The sequence below is a fragment of the Staurois parvus genome, unplaced genomic scaffold (assembly GCF_062004578.1).
Source record: "Staurois parvus isolate SC_StPar_1 unplaced genomic scaffold, SC_StPar_1.0 ptg000293l, whole genome shotgun sequence".
NCBI lineage: Eukaryota > Metazoa > Chordata > Amphibia > Anura > Ranidae > Staurois > Staurois parvus.
Window position 1 is genome coordinate 356,284 of NW_028318089.1, and position 27,233 is coordinate 383,516.

General features: G+C 42.2%; 1 protein-coding gene across 1 annotated transcript in view; it reads left to right on the forward strand.

Moving 5' to 3' along the window:
• Positions 1-26,225, forward strand: part of CDR2L (cerebellar degeneration related protein 2 like) — a 48,427-nt gene extending 22,202 nt beyond the window's left edge. Inside the window, exons 2-6 of the mRNA XM_089682637.1 lie at positions 475-587; positions 800-948; positions 2,375-2,539; positions 4,600-4,870; positions 14,571-26,225. Of these exons, the coding sequence (XP_089538763.1) occupies positions 475-587; positions 800-948; positions 2,375-2,539; positions 4,600-4,870; positions 14,571-15,152 (1,280 nt within the window). The 3' untranslated portion in view covers positions 15,153-26,225. The remainder of the gene's footprint in view (positions 1-474; positions 588-799; positions 949-2,374; positions 2,540-4,599; positions 4,871-14,570) is intronic.
• The last annotated feature ends 1,008 nt before the right edge of the window (positions 26,226-27,233 follow it).

The window sequence follows — 27,233 nt, forward strand, 5'->3', positions numbered from 1 at the left end:
CATTCTTTCACAAATGTTTGTAGAAGCAGTCTGCATGCCTAGATGCTTGATTTTATACACCTGTGGCAATGGAGGTGATTGGAACACGTGAATACAATGATTTTGATGGGTGTCCCATTACTTTTGGCAATATAGTGTATGTTCACCCCATCCATCAACCAGGTTCCTTACACAAAGCATTGAATCTTTACATTTCTGATACTGTGCAAAAAACTTCCATATATAATTACTGGGTATCCTTGATTTCAGAGGTCTCCAACCATAATGCGAGAAGGGCACCTCGAGAATAATACTTTCACTAACATCAGTATATCCTTACACTTCATGGGGGGGGCGTTTAGTGACCCTACTTCTAAAAGGTAGTCTTCATAAGCCCAGCCTCAAGTGGATGCTAGGGTTAAACATGAAGAACAGTCATCTTAATCACAGGGCAAATTGGAACTATGTGTTTAAATTTTATCCTAACCCCCGCAGATCTACACCTGGCAGCAGAATTAGGCAAGACTCTACTGGAGCGCAACAAGGAACTGGAAGTCTCTTTGCAGCAAATGTATTTGAACAATGAGGAGCAAGTGCAGGAAATTGAGGTAACAGGACCCATTCTATAATTTTTAACTATGAAACTGTTGGGAAGTATTCTTTAAATCTTTAGCATCTTCGCAAAACTGAAAATTAACTTTTAGGTGGCCTGACCCTTTAAACTTTTTCTTCTTATCACAGACTTTTAATTGCAAATCTACATTTGAAACCTTTGATAAAGGTATATGTATGTTCTGTGTCATTTTGTTTGCCTCTACAGTATCTGAGCAAACAACTCGAGATGCTACGTCAGGTGAATGAACAACATGCCAAAGTTTACGAGCAACTGGACAACGTAGCGCGAGATTTGGAAGTGACCAACTTACGCTTAGTACAAGAAAGCAAGGTGGCTCAACAAAAGATTGAAAGGTGAGAAAATAGAATGGACAGAGGGCAAGGAGAAGGGTAAGACAGAGATATGTTTATGTGTGACACTAAACTCTGGTTTAAAAAAAAAAAAATATATATATATATATATATATATATATATATTAATCAAGTATACACAGTGCCTTGAAAAAGTATTCATACCTGTTGAAATTTTCCACATTTTGTCATGTTACAACCAAAAACGTAAATGTATTTTATTGCGATTTTATGTGATAAACCAACACAAAGTGGCACATAAGTGTGAAGTGAAAGGAAAATGATAATTGGTTTTCAAAATTTTTTACAAATAAATATCTGAAAAGTTTGCGTGCATTTGTATTCAGAAGTTGAGGTTGCCTACCTTCAGACTCCATGTTCCCACTGTATAGGTAGCCATCCTCTCTTGCTTGCTTCTGAAATGAACTATGGATTTGTAGTGTACATTGAGCAGTGAACTTGACCTCAACTAATGTGCACTGCTTGTTCCAAGCAGAGTTGAGAAGGAAAAGGAGAGGTTCAGGAGCTTACAGAGGGCATCACGAGGAGGCAAAAAACACAGTAAGAAGCAATTTCATGAAAAATAGTTCATAGGGTTATTAAAGTGGTTCTAAAGGCAGAAGCTTTTTTTTACCTTTAATGCATTAAGGAAAGAAACCTTCTGGGTGCAGCTCTTACCTCAGTCCCCCCTTATACTTACCTGAGCCCAATCTCAATCCAGCAATTTACATGAGAGCCATGGCTCTCCTGGGTCACTCTCTCCTCATTGGCACACACAGCAACGGGAACCATTGGCTCCTGCTGCTGCTGTCAATCACAGCCAGTGAGCCAATGAGGGGAGGGTGGGGCCAAGCCACACTATGTGTGTGAATTGACAATGTCTATTAACAAGAGCATGGCTCAGGAGCGAGCCTGCTCGAGTGCCCTAATAGCAAGAAACTTTTATTGGGGAACTTGGCAGGGGGGAGGAGTCAGGACTGCCAGCTGGAAACTCAAATAGAAGAGGATCGGGGCTTCTTTGTGCAAAACTGTTGCACAGAGCAAGTAAGTATAACATGTTTGTTTTTTTTCTAATACAACCTTTAGAATCACTTTAGGTAGTGGATATGTATGGATTATTATTGGAGAATAAGGATGTCGTTTAGTGTCATTTTAAAGCACCACAATGATGTAAACTAGGCTCATCGATACACATTCATTTTTCTTGCATATGTAATTGTACTGCATTTAAAAGCCAGTTCAACTGCATCTAATCTAAATGAGCCCTTAAAGTCTAAAATCTGACTTCGTGGGTCTAGATTTAGAGAGAAAATAAATTACCAGAGGAGATTTTACACTGGCCTGTAATTTCTGTAACAAAAGACAAAAAAAGTGTACTGTAATTACTTATTAAAATCACCATTGCAATTTACTTGTATGATGTTTGCAGTTTGACAGACACTATAGATGGTTTACAGAAGCAAGTAGATGATCTGCAGAGGCAAGTCGAGGATCTACGTGGTATGGAAAAGGTACGCATCAGGAGGGACAAGAGGGAGAGACGGCGCACTATCCATACCTTCCCCTGTGTACGGGAACTGGCTTCTTGTATTGGGTGAGTGCAAGATTATGAATGGCTACAAAATATGAGAAGCAAGTCTAACTCTTTTTTTTTATTATTTAAGTGGTTGTAAAGGCTGAAGGTTTTTTTACCTTTATGCATTCTATGCATAAAGGTAAAAAAACATCTGTGTGCAGCAGCCCCCCTAATACTTACCTGAGCTCCACCTGAGCAGTGGCTCTCCCAGGACTCCCCCACCTCATTGGCTGAGAGAAGAGGAGGATTGAGTTTGCTCTGTGCAAAACCACTGCACAGAGCAGGTAAGTATGACATGTTTATTATTTTTTAAAAATGCCTTTAACATCAATTTAACTAAGTGAAAAAATGAAAATTGAAGTTTATGTATGGCTGTTTTTCCATAGTTACATTGGACAAGTTAGGATCAATGTAAGTATGTATGTGCCATACCTGTGAGATCCCCATGGTAGTTTAAAATCACTGTAGTAGACATTGGGCGGCTCAGTGGCTAAGTGGTTAGCACTTCTGCCTGGCAGTACTAGGGTTGCCGGTTCAAATCCCAACCACAGCATTACCTGCCTGGAGTTTGCATGTTCCCCCTGTGCCTGCGTGGGTTTCCTCTGGGTATTCCGGTTTCCTCCCACACTCCAAAGACATGCTGGTAGGTGAATTGGCTCCTGTCTAAATTGGCCCTAGTATGTGTATGTATGAATGTGAGTTAGGGACCTTAGATTGTACACCCCTTGAGGGTTAGGGACTGATGTGAATGTACAATATATATATGTAAAGTGCTGCATAAATTGATGGCGCTATATAAGTACCTGAAATAAATAAATAATTGCTATGGCAGTTATTGCCGCTAGCTTCTAGGTCCTCTGCAGAGTGACTGTCCTGCTGCATTGTGTACATAGCTCAGCAAAGGCGCCATTCAGAGGCCACTTTGTATTTCTCAATGCAAGGCACTCTTTGATTGGATGAGGTGGAGATTGGGAAATTACTTCCCTGCCTGTCCACCTCCCCAGAGAACATGTTCTCTGGGGAGGTGGACAGGCAGGGAAGTAATTTCAGGGAATGGGAATGGCATACATTGAGAAAATGTAAAGTGTTCCCTGAATGGCACCTGTGCTGAGCGAGAAACCTCCTATTTTCACTAAGCAGCTGGGCAGCCACTCAGCACAGGTCTTGGAAGCTAACGGCAATCACTGTAGTAGCAGCGCCTACTACGGTGATTTCCTGCTTTCAGATGGATCCCACAGGTATGATACATATGTACTTGCATTGGTCCAAGCTGGATGATTTTAGAATGATGGTAATTTCTCAATCGAAAAACCGCATTCACTGTTAGAAATGTGTTCATTTTAAAAAAAAATTTCCACCCTGCTCCTTCAAATTTCCTTGTTATTGCTATTGAAAATGGACATCGATTTGGCCTCACTAATGATTCAAAAATCGAACGAGTGTTCCTGAAACAAAAGTTTTCAAACAAAGCTTTTCTACCGTACAGCCAGCTAAACTCCCCTGTAGCATAAACCCTCCATTAACCCTAAAACGAACCTTCACACTAACCGTTCCTGCAACACTAACCCCAACCCCCATTGTAGCTCTGAAAATAACTTTTACCCTCACCTGCCTGTAACTTTAACAATAAAGATCACACTTACCCTCATGTAACACCAACACTTATCTCGCTATATAAGTTAAACTATCTTCATCCTGTGAAAAGTGATTTGCAGTGAAATGCTTTTCAAAGGGCATTTGACAGTTGCGATACGTAACCACCTCACCGACTGTTTTAACCTCTAAAAACCTGCACCACACTGTGAGCATTGAACTTGACAGGGGAGGGGGGATAATTGTGTACAACCTGTCCAGTGTGCTTGCAGCTTATGGGAAGCGTAAGGAGAAGTGGTTGGGGGGCCAGCTCAAATGTGCATGGTTTTTACCCCTCCCCAACTGCAAGTGTAAATTAGGCCTAACGCTAACTTTTCTGAAATGTGCAGATCGCTCAGTGAGGTTGGTTGGCCCAGTCTTTCACTGTAGGCTTTGTCTGGACATTTCCTCAGCTCAGCATCCACTTTTGAATTCTTTGTCCACAGGTATGAAGACTCATTCAGCCTGCATGCATCATGTCTGGATCTGTCTCAGAAGCCTTTGCAGAGGGAAAATGAACATTTGCAGAGTGCGGTAAATGCTCTACGAGCTCAGGTGGCCCAGGAACGCCAGAGGAAGGAGAAAGCAGAGCGAGAGTACCAAGCAGTGCTACAAGAATACACTGAGCTGGAACAAAGGGCCTTTGAGATGGAAAACTGCAGATTACGCATTAAAGAGCTGGAGAATGAACTGCAGGAATTGCAGCAGATGAAGCAGGTGAGAATTGTGTCATGGCCAATATGCATGCATGAAAATAGAGACAATGGATTTGGTTTACTAAAGGTAAATCGGCTGTTCACATTACATAGTTATATAGTTCGTATGGCTGAAAAAAGACCAAAGTCCATCAAGTTAAAAAAAAAAAAAAAAGTTATAATCCTATACCCACAGATGATCCAGAGGAAGGCAAAAAAACCCAGCAAAGCGTGATCCAATTTACTCCTGCAGGGGAAAAAATTCCTTTCTGAGCCCCCGAGAGGCAATCGGATATTCCCTGGATCAACTTTACCTATAAATGTTAGTTACCAGTTATATTCTGTGTATCTAGGAAAGAATTCAGGCCTTTTTTAAAGCAATCCACTGAGCTGGCCAGAACCAACTCTTGAGGGAGTCTATTCACGTTTTCACAGCTCTGCGAAGAAACCTTTCTGTATTTGGAGATTAAATTTCTTTTCCTCCAGACGTAAAGAGTGCCCCCTTGTCCTCTGTGATGACTTCAGGGTGAATAACTCTACACCGAGTTCACTATATGAACCACTGATGTATTTATACATGTTGATCATATCCCCCCTTAATCTCCTCTTATAAAGAGAGAATAAACTCAGTTCCTCTAATCTGTCCTCATAGCTGAGCTCCTCCATGCCTCTTATCAGTTTGGTTGCCCTTCTCTGTACTTTCTCCAGTTCCCCAATGTTCTTTTTGTGAATTGGTGCCCAAAACTGAACTGCATATTCCAGATGAGGTCTTACTAATGATTTGTACCGGGGTAATATGATATCTCTCTCTGGAGTCTATACCTCTTTTAATACAAGAGAGGATTTTGCTCGCTTTAGAAACCGCAGCTTGTCATTGCATGCCATTATTAAGCTTGTGATCTACCAGAACTCCCAGATCCTTCTCCACCATTGATTCCCCCAGTTGTACCCCCCCTAGTATGTATGATGGATGCATATTCTTAGCCCCCAAGTGCAGAACCTTACATTTATCATCATTAAACCTCATTTGCCACATAGTTGCCCAATTACACAGAGCATTGAGGTCGGCTTGTAAGTTGAAGACATCCTGTAAGGACATTATTCCGCTGCACAGCTTGGTGTCATCTGCAAAGACTGAAATGGGATTTTTAATCCCAGACCCTATATCGTTTATAAATATATTAAAAAGTAAGGGTCCCAACACTGAACCTTGGGGTACACCACTGACGACCCTAGACCATTGAGAATATGAATCATTAACCACTACTCTCTGAATACGATCTTTTAGCCAGTTTTCTATCCATTTACATACAGATTTTTCCAAGCCTGTAGACTTTACCCTACATATAAGCCATGTGTGGGGAACTATGTCAAACGCTTTTGCAAAATCCAAGTATACCACGTCCACTGCCACCCCTCTGTCCAAGTATACCACATCCACCGCCACCCCTCTGTCCAAGTATACCACGTCCACCGCCACCACTCTGTCCAAGTATACCACGTCCACCGCCACCACTCTGTCCAAGGTTTTGTTCACCTCCTCATAAAAAGAAATCAGATTTGTTTGACAACTGCTGTCTGTTGCTTAAAATATTTTTTCCAGCAAGAACTCATTCATGTGGTCTTTTATTAAACTCTCCAGTATCTTCCCAACTATAGAAGTTAAACTAACAGGTCTATAATTACTTGGTAAAAATTTTGACAGGATTTTTTTGTTACTCACTGTAAAATCCCTTTCTCTGAGTCCATTGACGGACACAGCACTCACCCCTCTATGGATTTTTTTCTCCTTTGACACTGCTTGTGACTGACTGGAGTTCTATAGCAGAGAGGGGGTCTTATGCCCAAAGAGGACTGCCCATAGGAGGTGCCGAAGTTTGTTTTTTGTTTTTTTCTGCCAAGTGTCCTACTCCTGTAGGTGGGGCTATAAAACATTACTTAGTCATGGATAAAGAAGAGGACGCTGTGTCCGTCAATGAACTCAGAAAAAGGGATTTTACTGTAAGAAAAACATCTTGTTTTTTGCTTGTACATGATTGGATGATGGAAGTCAGCAAAGCTTCCCCTTATTCACTGAACTAAGTGAACAGTGAACAGCCTTTGTGTCTTTAATAATTCAACCCCAATAAGACCTATATAATAAACCGATTGAAAGAAATCTGTCTATACTGTCAACCAGATTGTTCATCTCAATATCCAATGCAGAACAGAAATAAAGGGAATAATCTTAATGGTTCATCTGGGCAGCACAGCTTTTTTTAATTTTAGACACTTTTCAAAATGGGGACAACTTATTTTCTCTCTTATGGAAATTGTACAAAAATAGAGTCAAAGCCTAACCCCAGGCTCTCCCTCTTAATCACCTCACCCCCAGATTATTTGTCTTGTGGCCCCTAATGGCTGTTTTTTATGCTTTATTTTTTACTTACTTTTCCAGATTTTTCAGGATGGTCATATGATACAAATGGGTCCTCCTTATCTTTGCCTTATCTCCAGGCTGGGTGATCCTAATATAGAGAGTGGCACTACAGTTGTGGGCCCTAAATATGGATGAAACAGGATCAGAAAGATGGACATGGCTTTCAAAGCAGTAGTAAACACAATTAAAAAAAGTAGTAGTAGTAGTAAAAAAAAAAAAAATGGATCCCCCGCTGGCTTATCCTATATTGTGCTAGTATGCACCGCATACTAGAACACTATTCTACACTTACCTGCACAGTCACAGATCCCCTGGCGCTTCCATATTCACCTGGTCTTCCTTCTAGGTTCATGGCCTCTGGCTGTTAGAGTGGCTGGAGCCGCAGTGACCTCACTCCCGTGTATGCACATGAGTCCTAGCCATGGCACGCGCTCTGTATTCAAAGGCATACTGTGTGCCCTGAATCCAGATCATCACTGCGTATGTGCGGAAGATGTCACTGGCTTTTACCAGTGGTAATATCTCCTAAGAGGTGCACATTTAGGAGATATTCATGGTACCTATAGGGAAACTTGACTGGAAGCTTACCTGTAGGTACAAATTACTAAAGAGAACTTTACTACCATTTTAAAGTGGAGTTCCACCCAAAAGTGTAAGCTCTACTTATCTGCCTAATACACAGGTACTTGCTCCCTCTTCCGGCTCAGTTTATCTCTGCGAATTGAGCCAGAAGTTCGGCCCCCCTGCAGCCCTCTGGGACACTCCACAGGTCCCAGAGGACTGTGGCCCATGTACAAAGTGCAACAAGCTTCATGCATGCACAGTAGGTAACCAGCTGTGAAGCCACAAGGCTTCACTGCTGGTTTTCCTTCGTCAAGGTGGTGGCACCAGCACCTGGCCGATTTGAAGGATCGGTTTGGGGTGAGGACACCGCTGGATCCCTGGACAGGTAAGTGCATTAATATTAAAAGTCAGCAGCTACAGTATTTGTAGCTGCTGACTTTTCATTTGTTTTGGGAGGGAGGTGGTGGAACTCCTCTTTAAGTTAGGTTGGCTTTTACGTTTTTCATTTTAAATATTGCCTGCAAGTAATTTTTGTTTTTCCAGTTGTGGTTACTTGCAGCTCTAAGTTTACTTTAAAGCAGTAGTAAACACCGTTGTTTATCTTGTACCTACAGCTGAGCCTATAATAAGGCTTACCTGTAGGTACAGCAAATTATATATATATATATATATATATATATATATATATATATATATATATATAGAGAGAGAGAGAGAGAGAGAGAGAGAGAGAGAGAGAGAGAGAGAGAGAGAGAGAGAGAGAGAGAGAGAGAGAGAGAGAGAGAGAGAGAGAGAGAGAGAGAGAGAGAGAGAGAGAGAGATTGATTTACATGTGTAACAGCCAGTAGTGTCACCAGTGCATTCTCAATGGAAGACATATTGAGCTGTGTTGCGCTCGTGCATGTGCAGCAGTTACGTCATCACGGCTCGGCCATTCAAATGACCGAAGTGAATGAATGAACCCGGAAGGAAGACAGAGTGAAGATGGAATTCCTGTCATTGGTGACAGTGCGCCGCTGAAGGGCTTCGTATTTTAGGTATGTCTGTCATAATGTGCTATTTTGTGATGCATTATGACATGAGCCTGCAGGAGGACTAGTTTGGTTTCTTTTTTAACATGGTTTACTACAGTTTTTAAATTGCAAGTACAGAGTTGTAAATGCCCCACTTGCCCAAAGCAGCAATAAGCCTTCTTGAATACCAGCCAAGATAAATATGTATTGTAAATTAAGCCACGTAGATGTTGTATTGTTCTCATTCAGTCTCAGCAATCACATAGAATGGCAAGTGAGAACCTGCAACCAGTGTGTTACATTACTAACTAGAATGTACACCGTATATATGTAATAAGAAGGCAACAAGCAGCTGCAACAATTTTGCAGAGATTCTCAGTTGTCTCGGTCAGTATCATGGTACTTGTGAAAGCTGTTAAATAGAAACACACATACACTTACATAAGTCCAACGTTAGCCAAAGCTTTTTACTTGATTTTTCATACAATGGACACAAACATAATTCCAACTTATGTGCACCAAATGTCTTTGAAAATCCAGATATTACCTACATAAAAGTAGATTTGTGCTGTGCATAGCCTGTGGGTCCACCCACTACAGGAGGGGGCGGATACAAGACCAGTTACCCTGCACAAGTAGAGAGAGCAGCAGTTACTGGTCTTAATTCTTTTTTGCTCTATTACTTGGTATCCTTTGTATATGTTTTTCACAGGTGCACAAATATGGAAACATATACAAAGGATACCAAGATTCAAGTAAGGATACACATTTCTCTTGTAGAAGCTGGACTTCTACATTATGCTGACTCAGTTAGAAATGCAGAAAAAGCCTTTTAAAAATGCATTTCCCAACACCACGTTGACAGTGCTAGCCTTGTGACTTCTGATCTGTTTGTTAGCAGGTTTGGGAACTGTCCAGCTGTCCTGTTTTTTTGCCTAGTGTAGGGAATTGCAGTGTATACATTCAGGACAGATGGGGCATTTTCAGCCCCTGTTCACACTGATGCATTTTTTTATGCGACTTGTAACACATAAAGTTGCATGACAAGTCAAAACATATCTATTTTAACGGGTGCTGTCTTAATCAATGCGACTCCAGTTGCACCGACTTAAAAAGAAGTTCCTGCACTACTTTTCTGTGTCTTTTGTGCAACTTCAGTGCCATAGACTGCAAAGTTAAAATCACAAAAGTCACAAAGATTATCATGCTTGATGCGACTTTGATGCAACAGTATTCAAATTCAGAGGGTTTTTAGCCAAAGTCGCATGAACGTAAAATTAAAGTTGCATCAAGTCGCAATGCAAAGCCGCACTGGAAGTCACAAGACTTTCAAGTTGCAGCAGTGTGAACCAAGCCTCATTCATGCATTGTATGTTTATGGCATTGGTTCGGTTCGGTTTGAGTGTACCTATTTAATGTAGCTGTATCCTAATCTAAAATAAACATTTGGTAAGAAAATAACAAGGCATGAAAACATAAGGTTTGCAGAGTGAATGTGAATAGGGGGTGGGTGTTCTCTATAACAAAGGGGGTAGGTGTTTTATAGACCACAAAGAGAACTTGGGAGGGCTTATTACATTGTTTGAGATTTCAGTCAACTGACTACAGGAAGGTAGATATTCACTCGACTTCTGGCAGGATTGACAGGTATTTTTTGCATTGTAAATGCTTACAATGGTATGTTTAACAGAGCAAAAGGTAGCAAACAGAGAAGTTTATTGTTGGATTTTACTACACTTAAAGTGGTTGTAAAGGCTCAAGGTTTTTACCTTCATGCATTCTATTCTATGCATGAAGGTAAAAAACCTTCTGTGTGTAGCAATGCCCCCAGCCCCCTCAATACTTACCTGAGCCTCATCATGATCCAGTGATGTGCATGACAGCCTCGGCTGTCCCAGGTCTCTGCTTCCTCATTGGCTGAGACAGCAAGTGGGAGCCATTGGCTCTTGCTGCTGTCAATCACAGCCAGTCAGCCAATGACGAGGGGGGGTGGGGAGCCAAGGCACGGCTCAGTGTGCAAGCTGCTTGCTGTAGAGGTACCCAACAGACAGTAGGATCCAGGAGAGCCTGCAGGGTACCCGAGACGAGGAGAATCCAGGCTGCTCTGTGTTATTTTACAAACAAAATAAAAATTTACCTTTAGAATTGCTTTAAGGGGGCTTAAAGCGATTCTAAAGGTTAATTTATTTTTTTTTTCAAGTTGCAAATGGGTGAAAAATGAAAACAAAAAGCCTCAAACTTGCCCACAAATGTTCCGTTCAAGTGTGAATGGGGGCATTTACACTTGAACAGAAAATTTATAGGCAAGTTTGAGGCTTTTTGTTTTCATTTTTCACCCATTTTTAGAAGTAAAGTGCTATACAGGAGCTTCATTTGGACAGAATCTCTTACATAGACTTTTATTATGTAAGAGTCTGAAAAATGCACGTAACATGCATGCGCACACTCGTCAGTGAGGCCAGAAGTGACCCATTCTTCTCCAAAAGTAGCTCATGCACCTTTTTTGAAGTACAGACACTTGAATGCTTAGATGTGTACATGGACAATTGAAAGCATGAGATTAGGCTGTTGAGCATTTTGGAGCTTCGATCTCAGGTGTGAGTGGCGGTTACAGTGAGCCTTTTCTCCATATTAAAGTTTTTAAATGCAAGTGCTTACCTAAGAACAGGCTCCCCGTTGTTATTTTTTTTAACCCAGAAAAAAACATTTGTGCCTGGCTTTCACTGATTCATAGCTAAGCCCTATAATCTGCTATTTCAGTGTCTAGTGAGCCTGCCTCAGAGGCCAGTAAAGGCTGCCATAGATATGAGGAACAACAACTGCATCTAATCAGAAGTAGTCACCATTCAAGTATTCTGACAGCTTCGGGTGTCAGCTGACAGAATCCAATAGCCAGCAGGGGAAATTCATCCATCCAAGCTGTTTAACTGGTCTGAACAATCCATATCAATACATGTAGCCTAAAGTGTAAGTTCACCTTTTCACAAAAAACAAAAAGCAGAACTAACACCCAACACCCTCTCCAACCCTCCGTTTCCCCTCCCCTGACCTTCATCCGCTCAGTCCTCATTGTATTAACCTCCGTGGTTCTTTAGCTGTGGTCTTATTATGATTGGTCAACTGATGGCATCTGACCTCTTTGACCAAATGGAATCACTCTGATCCATCCCAGCATACCTAAGGAAAGAAGGGGAACAGGGGCGGACTGACAACTCATGGGGCCTCCGGGCAATAGGGGATCATGGGGCCCCTGTGTCTTTGCCTACACTCAAAGCACACCTAAAAAAGCCTATAAAAAGGTAACAGGGGCATTTCATGGGGCCCCCTACTGACCCCGGGCCCTCGGGCAGTGCCTGAGTGCTCGAATGGTCAGTCTGCCCCTGAAGGGGAAGAAGAGTGGGGCTTTCAAATCCTGGACTGCTGCTCCGGCTGCATGGGTAGTGAAATTTAATCATCCATGGAGGAAAGTACAGCATGGGGGGGGGGGGAAGGATGTAGGGTGTTAGTGTTCACCTTTTCACTTTAAAGTAGAATTTCAGATTTCCTGTTACTTTAAATAGTTTGTTTGTGCCAAGCTGGCCCTCAATTAGCCCCGGTTCACATATATGCAAATTGGATGCGCTTTGAACCACATCCGATTCACATGACATGTGAACCTGCAGCCTTTTCAATGGAGCCAGTTCACATATGTGCTGGCCTGCCACGGCGCGTTTTCAAAAATTTTTGATCCTGGTTCAGTTGCGATTTCTGTTGTCATACACTCAAAACTGGGCCGCACATATGTGACCCCAGGCTTACAGAATGCAGCCACTGGGTGTGCTGTAATATATTGTAGTAACCTTAGCTAGGTACATTAAAGTGGAACTTTAGCTAAAAAAGAAAATGGACAAACATGCAGGATTTTTGATGCAAAAAAGACACGTTTTGTCTCTTTTGCATTAAAATTACTTACCTGCTTCTGTGCATACGCAGCTCACTGTAGAAATTTAGCAATGCCGCAATGCCAAGGATGTGACGTCACCCTCACCCGGCCATGTTTTGTCTGTTCTGCATTAAAATTACCTGCCTCTCTGCATGCGCAGCTTACTGTAGAAATTTAGCAATGCCATGAATGTGACGTCACCCTCACCCGGCCATGTTTGGTTTCTTCTGCATTAAAATTACTTACCTGCCTCTCTGCATGCACAGCTTACTGTAGAAATGTAGCAATGCCAAGGATGTGACGTCACCCTCACCTGGCCATGTTTTGTCTGTTCTGCATTAAAATTACTTACCTGCCTTTGTACATGCGCAGCTCACTGTAGAAATTTAGCAATGCCAAGGATGTGACGTCACCCTCACCTGGCCAATCAATGCAGCTTATCGATCGTGACTCAGAAACAGGACGCCTGCAGATGTCAGCGGCCGGCCGGGGAGCTCTGGGACACCGTATCACTAGATCCAAGTTCTGCTTTAACGGCACTGTGTTCCGGTAGCTGTACGGCCAACTTCAACTGCCAGAACTACAGGGAGTCGGGTTGAGTGAGGTGGAAAGGCAGGTGGATGACATCATGATTTCCATCTCAGTTTATCAAAGGAAGACTATTTATTGATAAAAAATACAAGGCTTCTTCTGAATGGTGGAGAAACACTTGACCAGGCTCTAGTTCTGGCAGGTGACAGAAAGTCACTTGTACTGCTGCCGGAACCCAGTGCTGCTTACTGTATATAGCTGATGCTACTAAGGTACGTTACAGCGCACACAGCAGCTGCAATGTAATGTTATGGAAATGGTTCATTTGGACCAGCAAGACATTTACTTTAAGGGCTCATGTACACTGCAGCTGATTAGGAGCTGTTCAGCGTTTTTTTCAGCAGCCCCTGAACTCACCCTAATGTTTCCTGTGTGTCCATGTACACATCTTCGTTTACAGGCATTTGAGTTTACAGTTGTTTTTTTGAACGCAGAAAACTTGCGGTCAGCAGTCGATTTTATCAGCGTTTCAAACGCAAAACACTTGTAAACGCGGCAAATCGCGTTTATAAGCATTTGCGTCCAAAATTTTTTTTAACTCTTCCAGTTCCTGATGCTGTCCAGAGTCTTTTTTCATCATGAAAAATGCATGCAAGGCGTTTTCAAGATACTCGGATGGACAAAACACTGAAAACAGGATGTTGCTACCAAGCTTGTCACACATTGTAATGACCAATTCACACCTCAGACCTCTCCTACCCTTGGAAACAAAAGATATGTTAATGCCCATTCACACCTCAAATTCCTCATGAAGACCCCCTGCCAGGTGACCTTAATGACTCACACCACCAGACACCTTTCCCACCCTTGGAAACAAAAGAAATGTTAATGAGCAACTCATACCTAAGCTAATCTCAATACATACTGCTGTCTCTGCTTCTACTCTCTGTATTTCTCTAAAACAGTCTGAAATAGTTAATAATTTACCACTTTTCAGTGCATTTTGGACATTTGGGAGGTTCTCCTGTGCTTATCTTTAAAAAACACTTCTAAATGCAAACGCACATAAACACGTTATGCAAACGCGGCTAAACAGACGTTTTTAAACCTACGCTTTCCAGCAGTCAGTTTCCATCATTCAGAAGTGTCCCGTGTACATGGGGCCTAACAGTGTAAAAATTTGAGTAAGGTCTAGCATAAGCAGCGCTTTCTTTATCAATGGTTTCTATTTGTAATAATTAGAGGTAATCATCTTACCCCTTTCTCTACACAGGTGAAGCGTTATCTCCTGGGCCGGGGTGATAGCCTGTCTCAAGCATTACTGGAACCACTTAACAAGACCCCAGAAACTGATGATCCAGAGCCTTTAGATGGAGAGGGAGACCTGAGCAGCAATCAGACCCCTGCAAACTCCGCTGTCAGGAAAAGCTGCAGTGACACGGCGCTGAGTGACATTGTGGGAAGGGACGCTGTTAGCCGACATGAAGGCAATTACACTCTTCACGCCAACAGCACGAGACGCCGCGGTATGTCTATCCTAAGAGAAGTGGATGAGCAGTATCATGCCTTGCTGGAACGTTATGAAGAACTGCTGGCAAAATGTAGACGACATGAAGACAGCCTTTGCCATACTGGAGTGCAGACTTCTCGTCCGGTGTCACGGGACAACTCGAGCAGGGATCTCCCAGCAGAGGAAGTAGAACCTGAACGAGCACTCACACTACAGCTAGAAGCTGCCGACCGGAGGCTGGAACAGAGTCAACCAGAATACAAGGCTCTGTTTAAAGAAATCTTTAATCGCATTCAGAGAACCAAGCAAGATATCAGCGCTGGAAAGGGGCCAGGGGGAAAATGATTAATACAAGTGCCCATGGATACGAGAAGATCTGCACCCATTCTAGCTGATTGATCGGAAAATAACTACAAATCTATGGGCACGGAAACCCCTTCAGCCTTGTGGGAAGAATTGATTGCCCTGGTTGGCTTGTCCTAGCTGATGGTTTTATTCCTCTGTGACATGAATGTCTGCTCAGTGCATGAAACATGCACGCTTGGCTGATACAAGTGTGCAGCTTTGTGCCACAATTGTTCTGAAGAACAATTGTTCAGCAGACGGATCTTTTGATCCATCTCACAACTGAGGGTAACCTAAGAAGCCTAATAATACAGCCTTTACACTAATCTCTGCACTCCGGTGACTCTTCATCTGAGTATTTTTCACACTGCCTGGAAATGATGGCTGCTCGCGAACAGACCGCGTCCTCTTTGAACACTAGCTACTCATATATTTATAATATATACATTCATCCTTCTCTCCCTGCACTTATTTAGAATGCTATAGCCTGGGAAGGTTTTTACTATACATACAGTATATTTCAGTAGCTACAATACGTATAATTCAGTAGCATTCTCTGAGCATTCTTAGTCACCAGACCAGTGACTAACATACACGACACTTATTTATTGATGCATTAGGTTTCTGAGCACTATATATTAGCAATTCAGTTACTGTAGAATTCTGCGCATCCCTCCTAGAGTTTAGAAGTCCCTGGTTATCGGTACTTTCTTCTAGACAAGTACACTCTGGTAATGGCGCAGGAAAATGGTGTTTGTGGTATGTACTGCATCAACTGTTTCAAGTCTGTCAGAGCCACCCACGCCAATTTAGTTTCAGAGTGAAACAGAAACTGGCACAGGGCCTGCTCCTAATTAACAAAGGGATTGCGTCAGTTTTCAATAAAGAAAACTGCTGTAGATCGCCACCAGGTTGAACCTGGAATCTGCAGACAGCTCTCCTCCTCCCTCTTGATCTCAGGGGAGCAAAAATGGACAGTGGCATCTATAGCATGCAGCTCCAGCTGTATTGTTCTGTGCTGGGTCTGTCACAGACACGGCATAGAACAGGGAGCAGATCAGTCCGGATTAACAAAGGGGTGTGTTCCTCTTTTACTAACAAGGAGCAGCATCTGCTCCGTTTTGTAAGTTTAGAAGAGTAGTGCAGGCTTCATACTTGTGCCACTCTTTGTTAATTCCCCCACTGTTTTGATAGGGCCTACATTTCCGGCAGATTTATTACTGTCAGGGATTTGTTATTGTCTGTGTCCCCATTTGGTAAGATTTGAGGCTTATGCAAACTGGGCAGAAAAAAAATGCGGCTTTTTTTTTCTTTTTTTTTCTTTTTCAGCCTGTAAAAGTACCTCTGTTAGCCTATGTGCACACATTGGTGTTTACAGGGCCGGCGTGAAGAGGTTAAAGCAGTTTTTCTGCTGCCAGGAGAAAACACGTCCAGAGGGGCTAAACAGGACACCCTGTGTGCCTGAGGCCTTACCCTCACTTTCCTTCCCAGTGTGTCAACAAGACCAAAAGTGCTGGCCACAGCAATAAAATCTGACAGTTTCCGTTGAACCTTTCCAGTCTACGTATAAAGGTGATTTTATTGCTGTTAGTGTGTGTTTGACAAAGTTTTCTCCCTTGGACAGGAAGTGAGGGTGAATCTCCCCAACAAGGACACGGCATTAATTTATATAAAAAAAAAAAAGAGTCTGTAAACGGGCTCCAATCTACTTAAAGCTGAATTCCAGGTATAGTCTGCATTTTTTACATACATTAGTGCAGCTTGGCTTTGTAAAATTGCACATCTCATACCCTGAGGGGTTGATGGGGAAGCTGACAATAGCAGCCATCCTCTGGGTCCTGTGCCAAGCGGCTTCCCATCTATATTACTCATAGGGATTGCTCACCTGGCACCACTGCCATAAACTGAATGTCTTGTATCTTTTTTTCTAGTTACTACAAGGCGTTCTCTGATCAGAAGAGGTATAGATTGTGACATCACTGCCCCTCTTCTTCACATCCACACATCCACATTGGTCCATCTTGGAGAATGCCAAGCTGCACCAATGTAAGAGAGGTACAGATTGTGACACCACTGCCCCTCTTCACATCCACCATTGGTCCAGCTTGGAGAATGTCAAGCAGGACCACTGTAAGAGAGGTACAGATTGTGACATCACTGCCCCTCTTCACCTCCACCATTGGTCCAGCTTGGAGAATGCCAAGCTGGACCACTGTAAGAGAGGTACAGATTGTGACATCACTGCCTCTCTTCACCTCCACCATTGGTCCAGCTTGGAGAATGCCAAGCTGGACCAATGTAAGTGTATACTAAAGACAATATCTGGTGTTCAGCTTTAAGGGTGTCTTATTGTTATTAATGTCTTATATGAACAGACGTGCTAAGTCCCTGCCCTAGTAGTAGTAAGCAGCAAATGAATTGCTCTGACTGTCTGAACCCAATCATGCAGGATTTATGTACCGATCCCCTTTAATATATAGTTGAATCCCATGTACTAATATGCAGTATGTCATATTATACACAAAGCTAATATATATTTTTTTTCTGTGCACGCAGGTTATCATTACAGATGATGTACTATGGTGCACAATCTGTATACAGTACATTTTGTATGGGACAGGTTTTGGAGTATAAGGTCTGTGCTTCAACTTTGCGTAGGCAGAGCAGGTCTGTGCTCCACATGTAAAGCTCTGCAGAGTTCATCTCTGCACTCGGCTGCTAAACTCCTAATCCTTTATATTCATGTGTTTGTGATTGTGTGTCCCCCTGCTAGATCCCTATTCTTTTGAATATTGCAACTATAGAAGAATATGCTTCAAGGACAGTGTGAAACAAAAAGGACTTTTTGTGTTCTGAAAATGCAGTATTGGAGGTAATGAACCAGTGTGTCTTTCCCTATTTCTGCTGATCCTCTTGTCTCTGGGCCTGGCACTGTGAAATACCTTTCAGCATCTATCCAGGTTACTGCAGATTTAATCCACTTTTGCTGCACAGATATCCAGTATAAGCCATGCTGACAGTGCACGTCTTACGGGTGCTGATGGAGCCTCAACCTATATGCAATACGATGTTTCCCAGCTGAAATGTGTACATTTGAATACATTCCATCATCCAGACTCCTACCTATATGTACACCATGACAGCTGACCTTCGTTCATATAACATAATCGCATTCCGCTCTTCCGTGTAAATGCACTTATACTCTCCCATGACGTAGCTGTTTATGCAGTAAACCATTCAGCATGAGACAGCAAATGAAATTGTATCTCCATGGCAACATTCCTGGTTCATTTCAGCGTGGACAATTGATAATGGCGTTAGTTGCCCTGACAACCAAACCTGCTTCTCAGTGTGCTAAACAGACTTGTTTAAATCAATTAAGCTTTTTTTTTTTCTTAAAGTGGAACTAAACCCATTGATTTAATGGTTTCCCAAAACGGTTACATTCAAAACATGCCTAAAAGATAACTGTCCCAGTTGCTTGTGCTCTCAAGTCGTCAAATGGCTGGTGTCATAACTGACTGCATGTGCAGCACCATGGTAGCTGCAGATCAAACAGAGGCTAAGATGGCAGCTTCTTTGGCTGTAAAGAATAGCAGGGTTTAGCACTGCTTTAGGATCACAGCAATCCACTGTCACACTGACACTTTGTACTCAAATAGTGGATTCAGTTGGATTGACACCCAAATGAGTGGGCTGCCAGAACTCCTGAACAGACCAGAAAACGCAGCTTATGAATCATGTTGTATTGCAATGTATGTGCATTCATTTGGGTGTCTTTATAAATAATTTGCAGAGGTATTCCTCTGTGAATTTGCATGTACTGTACATTTGGTCTGTGAAAATGGGGGCAACATGGAATGTTTTAAGGCTGTTCTCTCCAGGTCGAATGTACTTTATTCATGCAGAATAAGGTTCCATGTACACGGGACGTTTGGAAAATGCTTCTGAACATTGGAAACTGACTGCTGGAAAATGTAGGTTAAAAAACGTCTGTTTAGTTGCGTTTGCTTACTGCGTTTATGCACGTTTATGAGCGTTTCCGTTTAAAAGTGTTTTTTAAAGATAACCTCAGAAGACCTTCCAAAATGCCCAGAATGCACTGAAAAACAGTAAAAAATTAACTATTTCAGACATTTTGAGAGAAATAGAGAGAGCAGAAGCAGAGAGAGCAGTATTTGTTGAGATTAGCTGTTTTTTTTTGTTTTGTTTTTTTGTGGTGTTTGGATGTGTTCCAGCTCATTTCTGTGCAGACATTATTGCAGCAGTGTCTAACATATTTTCTTTCACGCAAAACCTCAAAGTATGGTGTATCGGGTCCACTTGAGTGCTGGCAAAATGCTTTGCATGCATTTTTCATGATGAAAAAAGGCTCTGGACAGCATCTGGAAATTAAAGAGTTAAAACCATTTTCCAAACGCTTATAAACGCGGTTTGCCGCGTTTACAAGCATTTGGCGTTTGAAATGCTGATAAAATCTATTCCTGAATGCAAGTTTGGTGCGTTCAAAAAAGCGACTGTAAAGTCAACTGCTTGTAAACGACGATGTGCACATGGACACATAGGAAAACATTAGGGAGAGTTCAGGGGCTGCTGAAAAAAACGCAGAAAAGCTCCTAAACGTGAGTTTATCAGCTGCAGTGTACATGGAGCCTAAAATTAATTGAGAAAATATTGCATTGTGGGGACTAGATGTGGCTGATGATCATAAGAAATAAGCACTTATTTCCTATGATTTGCTGCTCCATCTAGTGACCATAATGCAGTATTTTCCTGATACACTATATATCAAGAACACTCAACCTGGAGAGAAAATAGCCTAATAATGTTCAATGTTGTCCCCATTTGCACAGAACGAAAGCACATGTAGTTTTACAGGACGAATAGCTCTGCTAATTTTTATATATACACCCAAAGTGAACATACGAATAATGAAGTGTGGAAACTGCATTGCTTTTTTGTCTGTGATGGAGCGCTGGCAGCTCATTCATTTGAATTGGCTACCTTAATGCCATGCAGGGCAACGCAGCGCACCAGGTGTGATGGGTGTGAATTCAGCCAAATCTACTATTTAAGTACAAAGCATCAATTATTTTGTTCTTTAAATAATGTTCCAGTCTGATGCAAATTTAAATGTATTCTCTGTCTTGGTTAGCTCATACTGACATGTCTTTCTGTTCAGACTTCATGCTTGGTCCTGCACCTGACTTCATCACACTTACAAAGAGTCACCTAGTTGGGCTTGTGCGAGAATTTGAATATTCATTATTAAATTTTTCCAACCTTTGCGGGCTTACTGATAAAAGATTTATATTTATCACATTATTTGGCTTTGCGTTCTTCAGCCTGGGTTCAAATATATGTGGTGCGGTATATCGCATGTGATTCGCACAGGAACCGCACCACATTCCTGTGCAAATCACATGCGATTTGTATGTGGTGCGATTTGAGCCATACATTTTGTATGGCTCTATTCGCACCCGCACCAAAAACGTGCAGGGCCCTTTTTTGGGTCTGCACTAGAATCGGATTGCATAGGTATTCACACCTATGTGATCCGATTCTGCACATCGCACCGTGTTTTGTGGACCGCTTTCGGGTTCGCATGAACGGGGTTCACACCCGCAACGGTTCGCATGAACGTGGTGCGATTCTGATTTCGCACTACAAACGCTGCAAATTCCGCACCACATCAGTATGAACCAGAGATGATTCTGGAACTGAGGTCAGATAGATGCTATCCTGTTACCCAGCTCGTAAAACTTTGAGCTCCTGGAAGGAGGGGGGGCATGCTGTAAAAGTATAAAATAACATAGGCATTAAGTAGCTTATATTCTGCTCAGGATCCAGCATGAAATGTATTGTTTCATGTTGGGTGCATGTATGCACAAGTAATGTGTATCGCATTTAACTGGTAATTAACATTTACAGGTAATTATTACGTCTCGCATAGATCGCAGTACTCCCCCCTGACAATGCCTTCATCTGTTTTCCCTCCAGAGGAACAGAGTCGTCTTTGTTCAGGCATTATCAGTATCTGCTATATAGACAGCAGGTATTCAGGTAGGGTCAGAGGTTAAAGCGGAGCTCCACCCAAAAGAGAATGTACTGCTTAAAGGCTTCGTCCCCTGCTCCCTGTTAAGGATTGGGACCTCCTGGGGGGCAGGGGGGAGCTGGTACACGATTTTGACACGTACCCGCTCCCACTTCTGTTGCGAACGCAGAAGCAAACGGAAGTTGTCCCCGACCATAGTCTTCTGGGACACGGGACAGGTCTCAGAAAACTACGGGACCATTCAGAAAACGCGGCGCTACTAGCGCATGCGCAGTGGGCACCGGCTGTGAAGCCACAAGCTGTCACAGCTGGGTGCCCACACTGAAGATGCCTGTGGCTGGGGTGAGAGGACAGCCCGTAAAACTGGTGAGGACACAGCGGGATCGTGGGACAGGTTAGTGGCTGTTTTTTAAAAGTCAGTAGCTACAGTTTTTGTAGCTGCTGACTTTTATTTTTCTATATTGTGACTGGAGCTCCACTTTAAACAACTAAGTATATTCTGGTGCTAGAGCACTTGTTGAACATGTTCACAAATGGCAGACACAATTTCGCCCCGTTTCAGCCTCTCAACTTGTGACTATCTAGAAAGTTACACTATTGCAGTTTGATTGCAGACTAAGGGCTCGTTCACACTTGGCTGTTTTACCAACGCTTGCCAAACGCCCCTATAGCGTTTGGCAAGCGTTGGTCCGGCATTTGCGGAGCGTTTTTTAACGCTCAGCAAACGCCCCACAAACGCCTATAATGCAGTTTGAGTGGTGTTACTGCTCCGCAAACGCCTCGCAACCGCGGCACCATAGACGAGAATAGGAGGCTTCAAAGCCTCCTGACTCGACCAGAGGTGTCCGTTTCGCCGCAACACAATGCGACGCGACGCAAACGCTCCCGTTAGAACAGCACCATGTGCTGTAATGTGCAGAATTGCCAAAGGCGTTTGGGAAGCGGTAAAAACGCTTCCCAAATGCCTCTCTGCCACCTGCACACAACGCTAGTGTGAACGTAGCCTAAGACTAAGGAAATGGTTACTCTAGCCTGCAGCAAACTGATGACATCATCTCTACCTAGGTTAAACTAGATTGGAGCTCAAGGACAGCTAAAAGGTAGAGCTTTTTGAGAAACAAAATGATACTTTGGCTTTATATTGTGATATGTCAGGAATTTACTCATACAGACCCTTATTTATTTATTTCAGGTATTTATATAGCGCCGTCAATTTACGCAGTGCTTTACATATATATTGTACATTCACAGGAGTCCCTAACCCTCAAGGGGTGTACAATCTAAGGTCCCTAACTCACATTCATGCATACACATACTAGACAGGATCCAATTCACCTACCAGCATGTCTTTGGAGTGTGGGAGGAAACCGGAGTATCTGGAGGAAACCCACACAGGCACAGGGAGAACAAGCAAACTCTCGACAGGAGGTGCCATGGCTGGGATTCGAACCAACGACCCTAGTACTGCCAGGCAGAAGTGCTAACCATTTAGCCACTGTGCTGCCCATAATGGCAGGTTCACTTTTAAAGAGTAACTCCACTTTTGTTGAGAATAAAACATTCCCCTCTGTGTGATCTATGTACACTGCAGGGATTTTAACAAAGTTTGTTGCAGTTTCCTGCCTTTTTGTTATTTTGAATAGCTGTTTGTTTGTCTGTGTCCATGTGCAAAGTGACTCTGTATGGAAGTGGTTTCATAATTATAAATCAGCTGCTGCACCTGCAGGCCTCTAATGAGGAAAATTGCAGGGTCTGCATGCATCCCTTTAGACGTGATTTCCTGTTGAAGCATCATAACAAAAACTGAATTTTTGTTGCAAGGGATGCCAAAAATTTGGTTTATGTCTCAGTGCAGACTTCGTAGAAAATCAGTAAACCAATCGCACAAGCAAGGAATTACATTTCTGGGGGGGTGTTCTGTACACCATCTGTGTGCAGAACCTCCCCAGGTTGCCATATTGCATTGCATTTTACTGAAAAATCAAAGCTCTACAGATTAAAAATGAATGGTAACTTTCAATACTATTCAATTACAATGTGACTTGTGTCGCAACTGTATATACTATATTATTATTTTTATTTTTTTTTTTTTGCTATATCTTTCCTAGGAAAGTGGAGTTACCCTTTAAGGGATTGTTTGCAACACAATACATGTATTAGTGCACGCACTGGCATGTGTTTTTCAACCTGCATTGTGTTGCACTTTGCTGCAGTGGGTTTTATTAACTTTTTTTAATTTAATTATTATACCCTTTGGAATGTACTTTTGCACAAAAGTGCTACATAACCCTTTTCTTTTTTTACCAGCGCACATCAAAGCAGCACATTGGTGTGAACTAAAGTCATCGGATGTACTGCTGTTTTTCTCGTGTTTGCATTGGGCTACACAGCCTAACACTGATGGTGCGAATGGGACTAATGTGGGTATTTTTTGCTATAGGTATGTACATTCAGGGGTTGGAGACATATTCATGTGATATCATCATGAGGTCAGCCAGATGACATGGAAACTGTCAAACTGTAGGACTCTCTTAGTTACATTGTCTTCTTCAAGCTAACTAACCTATTTTTCATATTTAAAGCTGCACAGTTAGGTTCACCTTTAAAACAAATGATAAATGCACATACAGTATTTTTGCAGGGAAAAAAAAGTGCATTTATTAATGAATTAATTTATTTTTGCAAATTAACCTGCAAAGCAATTGTGATCAGTAGATCGTGGGTGCAATGCCAGGCTCCTGCAGATTCTTCTTCCAGCTGCCTGCCCATACAGAGGTACAAGCTTTCAGTTAGAGAGCTGGAGGAGATTTCAGTGGACTACAAATATAGTGATTACTGCACATATGTTCCATTGAGAACTACAAGTCCGTCTGCCGTGGGACTTGTAGTGTATTAATTCACCTCTGTGAATGAATGGCGCAGTTGTGTGGACAGAGCCCTGAACAGCAAATTCGATTTGAAATTTGACAGCTGAGGTGAGGAAGAAGCCCCGCATGCTATCATGGGGGGGTTCTTTATTGAGCAATATGTTACATGCTGCACCTTAAATAAGAACTTTTTACAAAAGGTGGTATTAGAATGAATATTCACATTTTGTAGAAGCCCAATCATGGCTGAATTACTTGCAAATGGAGTCCAATTTGGCCTAGAATTCTGTATGACTGGTAGGTGCATCTAGCAAAACTCTCAATATAGTTTGTCAGTATTGATTTTCTTCTTTGTTGGGCAGTATTAGAAACTCATGAAAGAGTTTTCTTCATTCTGTGTTTTTATTCCTTCCACATATATTTGATAAATTTGTTGGATAGTAAAAAAAAAAGGTTTAACATTACCACCTGTCACTTCTTCCACTGCATATACCCTTTTGGCATTCCTTTAGCATATGTTGCTGAACCTCAGATACTAGTGCAGTTAACGGGAAGCTCCATGACCTTCCCAATTGAAGGACAGCATCTGATAAAAGTGTTCATGCAGACTCTAAGGTGGGATAAAACCCTTCTACAAAAGTGTCAGTGTGGAGGTCAGTATTAAAAAGAACCTGTCAGATTTCCAATGAAACACCCTTATAACTACCTAAAGGTACATGCTGGAAGTGCACAAAAATACCTTTTTTCTCCAGCAGCTCCGCACTTGGAGGACATTGTGTGTAGTGCTTACTTGAAAAAAATGCCTTCCACATTCTGAATGACATAACAACTAAATTTCTATATATCATAATGCAGGATACTATGCAAGCTGATCATACAAGTTACAGTCTGTACAATCTCCTTTACATCCACAGCTATGGTAGCACAAGGACCCTACAGATTGAATGGATTCCCCAACTGCCTTCATGAAAGTCTTGGTAGATGTAAACGATTGTAAAAGTATATGTCTAACTCAGGGGCGGACTGACAACTCATGGGGCCCCCCGGGCAATAGGGGATCATGGGGCCCCTGTGTCCTTGCCCAAACTCAAAAAAGCCTATGAAAAAAGGTACCAGGGGCATCTCATGGGGCCCCATAATGACCCTGGGCCCTCGGGCAGTGCCCGAGTTTCCAAATGGTCAGTCCGCCCCTGGTCTAGCTTAATACTTGACACAATGTATTCTGGTACGGACATGTGGTTGACTGAATTTTTGTTTGGTGGTGTCCCACTGGCATTTATTCATCACTGAACCCTCTGAAGAGGTGGTGATGTGTACATGAGTGTTCCTAGTCAGAATTTGTACTTCAGGTGCACATTCAGCACCACAGTTGTTAAGATCCAGTTGGATCGAAGAATAGTGATAGAAAGTAGATGATACTTTGCTATGGATCTGGGATTGTAATGGAGGGGAGTGATGCCCTTATTTTCATTTCTACTATTCTATAATGTTTGCCCTATTGAAGTGTTTCTGGACCCAACACAATTAGTGCCAGTCATTTATTAGATATAAGCAGATGGTAAAGATGCCAACTCATGGCCTTCAACCTGATCCCTCCATGGGTCAACTACACTACACCCAACAATTGCCAAGGCAGAATGTATTAAAATGCTAGAAACTGATAAGCACTAATGATTGACTTCCCCTTCTAGGCTGATGAGCACTCCAAGTTGGCAACTTGAACCCACAACTCTTTCCTCCCTTTTCCAAACAAATAGACAATATTAGATGCACACCACTGGATGACTGGCAAAAAATTATAACTCAGTACAGAATGATAACTCTTGGCATGGATCCACCACCACTATAACCCACATACCTTCCTCATTAAGCCTTCCACACCCAACACTCACTGAGTGAGTCGATGTTTTTTTCTACAATTTGACAAATGGGTACACTTTTTCTAATTGAACTGTGAGCTATGCCATTATCCTTATTTATTCTGACAGATTCTCTTTCATTAAAACCTGCTGTATTAAACTGGATTTTTCTCAGTATTAGTCCTCAACAAGCCATCTTGTTATGTTTTGGCTGAAAGAGAGGCACCTTACTATCCTATTTAAAGTTGCTTTATTCTTAACATAATAAATATTCTAGAATATTCTAAAAAGACATATGGCTCTGTGTATTTTTTCTATGTTGTTACAAGTAAATTTGAAAATCTGTGATTTAACTAAAATGTAGTTTCTCTTCCATTCATTGAAGGACACAGCTGGATCATTTGATCATGACCAAAGGGTCACCACCTTTTAGGAGTAGGACGCTAGGCTCAGCTAAAAAACACACAACCTAGGGGTGGCCCCATGTGCAACACACACTTCAGTTTTCTTTTTTTTTGCTTGACACTTAGGCAATAAGACCTAGAAATGTTATTGTTTGCAAGACAGATTCCCTGTTCATAATCACAGACAGCCCTTGAAAGATGTAGGCGGTCTTGTCATCCACCATTTCCGGGTGGGATCTGTCAGACTGTAGTTCAGGCTTATGCCATTTCGGGTCCGGAACTTCCGTTTACCATTACTGCTCATTCTAGGGTTCTGAGCAGCCTTCAACACTGTGCCTCTCTTTCTCAGGCTTGCATAGCGGCTATGTAGCCATCTGTTTATACTTTTATCAAATTCTTTAAAGTAGACCTGATTGGTTCTGCAGTTGCTAGCTTTGGCTTCAAGGGTTTACAGACAATGTTTAGAGTTTTTCTGGGGTGTGGTTCTACTTCTTACTATGTTTGGCGGAATTACTCAACCCTCTTTTGCTTCTGGCACTGCTTTGGGACATCCCATTGGTGATCATCCAGTGATCTGGTTGTGTCCTTCAATGAATGGAAGAGATACTGAGATTCTGTATTCATTGAAGGATACAGCATCCGACCTCTTTGCATGGTTTTTGTCTTGGTTATTGCGATTGTTTTCTGCTGGCTACTAAGTGCTTCTTATTGTTCAGCACGGTCACACTTGCCATGCATTATGATGGATCCAGGGCTGTGTAGAGACCACTACACCGGTAGCACAGGGTATTATATGTAGCAAGGTCCAGAGGATGGACAGGATATTTAACGTTAGAACACCTTTTCGTTTTTCATAAAAAAAAGTGAACTTGCCCTTAAATAATCCCTTGTTAACA